At 31.2% G+C, this 4360-nt stretch overlaps 1 protein-coding gene across 1 annotated transcript; it reads right to left on the reverse strand.

The window, feature by feature from the left end:
• Nucleotides 1-4360, reverse strand: LOC125062353. The gene is made up of 5 exons (XM_047668211.1): nt 4070-4360; nt 3106-3203; nt 2659-2749; nt 963-1040; nt 1-133 (listed from the first exon to the last, which is right to left on the reverse strand). Exons 1-5 carry the CDS (start codon nt 4323-4325, stop codon nt 39-41), a joined length of 618 nt encoding a protein of 205 aa, XP_047524167.1. The 5' UTR covers nt 4326-4360; the 3' UTR covers nt 1-38.

Raw genomic sequence — 4360 nt, forward strand, 5'->3', positions numbered from 1 at the left:
TTTATTAATGCAAAGGTTTATTAAAAAAAATTAAAAATTCATTCACATTCCGCTTCATGCATCAAAATGGCTCGCCTCACATAACGGAAATGGTAGAAGCTGAACACCACCATAAACGAGAAGAAATATACAACTGGAAAAGACCATTATATATTTATAAACATATACATATAATTAATGATATAAATTAGGTTAGGTTTTTTTAATTACTATTAACTTTAACGTTAAAACTTTTATTGTTCTAAGTTTCCGATGCAATCTTTGTTATACGTCTATAATTATTAATAAAAGTTGTAACAGTTTATGCCACTACCTCCATAGAATAAGTGATGACGCAACCTGAGGTCTTGCATTCAAATTCCAGCGTTATAATGTTTCGGGTTGGAAAGAAATAAAGACTAAGTTTAACAGAATTGCAAACACGTCACGTGTTCATTTAAAAAAATACATATATACACATTGGTCATCGTGAGATATCTTAAAATATTGTATCTAAAGTTTTACCACATAAAAATTAAGTTTATAAATAAATTTACAAAATAGGACTATTTAAAAATCTTGCAAAAAGCGAAAACAATGTTTCTCTAAATTCATTGTTTGAAGAGAAAAATAATAGTCTCCAGACAATGGAAATAAGACAATAGATAGAAGCCGTCTTGCATAAAATTACTTTGGCTAATATTGCTTTATTTTTATATTATTTAGTTAAAAAACAGTCAAACAAAAATTATAACATTTCATTCCGCTGTTGTTGATTGTTGATTGAAGGACATTGTCCTTTCTGAAATATGTATATTAACTTGTAGATTTGTCCAAATACATGTTTAAGGAATATAGAGTAACCGAAAGATTCATTTTCCAGGTATAATAATTGTAGATACAGAGGAATTAATCACCCACTTGTTGAGGAAGAATAATGATCTATTATAAAAAAATACGAGTTCGTATTAAATAATACTCACCAGCACCAAGGAAAGTAAACAGTCCACTAACACACGCCAAGTTGTCCAAACGATGTTGCTCATCTTTTATTTTTGGCGCTTAAAAAGACAGACTTTAAATATTAATAAAATCTACTTCTATTTGTTATAAATTGATACCATTTTTTCTGTAAGTTCTCATAATATAACATAATCAATATTTCCCTTTTGATAACTCATTGAAGTAAGCAATGGCCTTTTCAGTAAAATATTAATATTAATAATTTTTATGAGTAAGTGCAGAAGCTTGATTACCTTACATTTGCGTTACATAATAATCCTTTCGTCGGGATAGAATCCAGACCACCTATACAATATCTACGTCTAAACCATGAAATTATTATAAATTACGAATTATTGAAAGATACCGTAAAATAAGAAGTAATATCACAGGCTTCTTCGATAAAATACTACAGAAATTGCCTAAGTGTCACAGAGGACCAATTTCAGGTTAAAAAATAGAAATTTTATTACGAAGCCATTTCAATTTGAAGAGAAAATGAAATTACGTTCGTTCTTTACGACTCAGTACTAATTTATAAAAAAGCGGTGAATCGCAACTTCAGATTGAATTAAAGGGGTTGTGATTGATTAGACTTTAATTTTTCTGATCAATAGGAGCTACCTACTAGCAAAGTTATTTGTGACGAACAGAATTCTATTTGATTATTTAGAGTATTTAATTATAAAAATGATATTATTGTTTTGATTTTATGAACCTAAAGCCCTTGTTATGAATCATGCGGAACATCAGAACATGTATACAATTTTAAATAAAAAAAGGGGAAACTTTGTTTAATGTCTGTCAAATGTAATAGTGTAATAAACAATCACGAGATTTACTGCGGGTAATTAGTTTTTGGAGGTTATTTATTTCCTATAACTTCCTTAGTCAAGGGGGTGCTTTAAAGTTATTATTTATAATAATAACTCAATGTACTTCATAAAAAAGGATAAGAAATGCGGAGTAAATAAATCCCGGGTAATTACTACAATGACTGTGACAGCTGTGGCATTTATAAAGCCAAGAAAAGCCTGCGTGGGCAGAATGTGACCGCAGGAGTTTTATATGGATGGAGGAAAATTTATTAATAATCATGGAATAATAAGCATGGAAGGGTTACGTGACAAATGAGCAGCGTCTATAAAAAATCACATTTCATAATATAATCTTTATTTATTTCTCACCAAAATTGTCTTACTTCTGTTTAGGGAAAAAGCTAGTTTGTGTGAGACTGATGCCTGCTAAAGTTAAGAGTACCTGTGTTACAGGTCATCAAGCCTCCACCACTTCGGATCGACAGAAGGTCTTATACAATACTATACAATATATAGTAGAGAAAAGTCTAGTGAGAATTAACAATCATTATTGCAATACTTATAGCAATACACATATAAGGAAACCACATGGGGTATGTGTGTATGCGTAAATTATGTGTATGTGTGTGGGTGTGTGTCTGTGTATGTTTTATTACTTAAGTGTTAATCTTATATAGATTTATATATGAAAAGCGGCAACATTGGTTTCAAACTCCACCAAGCTCCTTTCCGTGCAAAAATGCTGTATTGTTGGAATTCTAATTACATATTCTAAATCGTAATGGTGAAAGAAAAATGCTTTATATGGTTTTATCAGAGCGGAATTTTCTTGAATTAGGAAACAGTTTGTTAATATTACCGTAACTGAATCGATCGCAGGCTCTAGCAATTTTGATCACTGCTAGTGTGATTATTCCAGTCCAGACTAGAGTGGCGACCAAGAGGTATACCTATAATTAAAAAATAAGAACACCAAATACAAAGGTTATAGACAAATTCGCATTAATAGTGAACTGATTATTTTATTTGCCAGGAATATAGTTTTGGCGGTGGCTGGCTGATCACCTTATTTTCCTATAAAGAAAACAATCTAATAAGCAAAAAATGTGTTGCTTATCCCACTATGAGTTTATTTATTTAATGTTTGTGATTTCAATGTTTTACAGTTTTTGTATGCCAGTTTTTCATTTCAAAATAATTCGATTCACTTATAAGCAATCGCACGATATACATTACTTTTTATTCCATATGTATGTGGTGATACTACTGTATCAAAAGATCTAAATATGCAAGTAATAATGATTACCAGCATAGCTCGACAATTCTCAGTGAGAGCCACAATAATTAGTAGAAGACCAGCTCCCGTGACTCCACTCAGCATTGCTCCTGTCGCAAGACTCATAACTATAAAGAAACAGTAACATCTTTTATGTCTATGAAAAATCTAGTGTATTTTGTTTCTTATAGCTATAGCTGTAGTAGCCCGAACTTGTGCTAAAGAGCCCAACATTAGCCGAGTTGTTGTTGTGTTAAGGAAAAAGTTATGACAGCGAAGGAATGTTATATTTTTATATCTTGATGAAAAGTAAAATCTACTACTTTGCCGATGAGTAGGGATGCCTACAGATTCAAATTTAATGACGTGGAATAAGTGATACCTGTATCTTATGTTCCATAATAAACATATTTTATTTTTACAATATACATAATACATATAAAACCGACCTTAGCCATTTAAAATATTTTTTCCACGAGAGTTTCAAAGACTATTTGTGAGTATTTGGGGGCAATTCCAATATTTTTCTGAATTCAAATTTACTGTACTTCACAATATTACAATAGTAAAAATATGTAAAAATTTACGGAAGGTAGATTTTTCATTAATAAATAAATATTGTAATACATATAGTAAATTAATTTCTACAACATACAACAGAATGAACGCTACTTACTCAAGGCTTGATATAATCGGTAGTGGGCTTAAACACATTAAATAAACAAGCGTTGTTACCTATCGGATACCTAATCCGCATGAGCAAATGAGTATTTTTAAATAAGTAAAAACTAAAAGTCACTTTTATTTCTTCACTTCCGATGATTTTTTATTATTTTTTGTAAATTTTACGTTCATCGTAATTGTTATGCATTTAGAATATTATATATAATGTGGTGTACTTGACTAAATAAATAAATAGATAATATAAGTATCTACAACCACGGTAGACAATACCATAGTTTAATACGCTTTCCGTTACTTTAAATGTACTTACACTGTGATTTTGGTGTGTGATGCATATCGTCATATTGGGTGCCATGTGTCAGGATTAAGGTTAACAGGACAGAACCCACCAGAACCTGACAGAAGGCAATCAGAAGCACCCCAGGAAACAAATTGCAGATACCACAGCAGCTTTCGAAGTGGCATCCTGGTTTGTGAACAGCAAAATGCAACGGTAGGTTTGTAGATTGGCTAGAACTTCGAGCTCGTTTCTCAGGTTTTGTATAGTCTTCAGTGCTCTTCGCCATTTTGTGTTAATGACATTGTCACTTCAGCTAAAAGA

The sequence above is a fragment of the Pieris napi genome, chromosome 2 (genome assembly GCF_905475465.1).
Source record: "Pieris napi chromosome 2, ilPieNapi1.2, whole genome shotgun sequence".
NCBI classification, from domain to species: Eukaryota; Metazoa; Arthropoda; class Insecta; order Lepidoptera; family Pieridae; genus Pieris; species Pieris napi.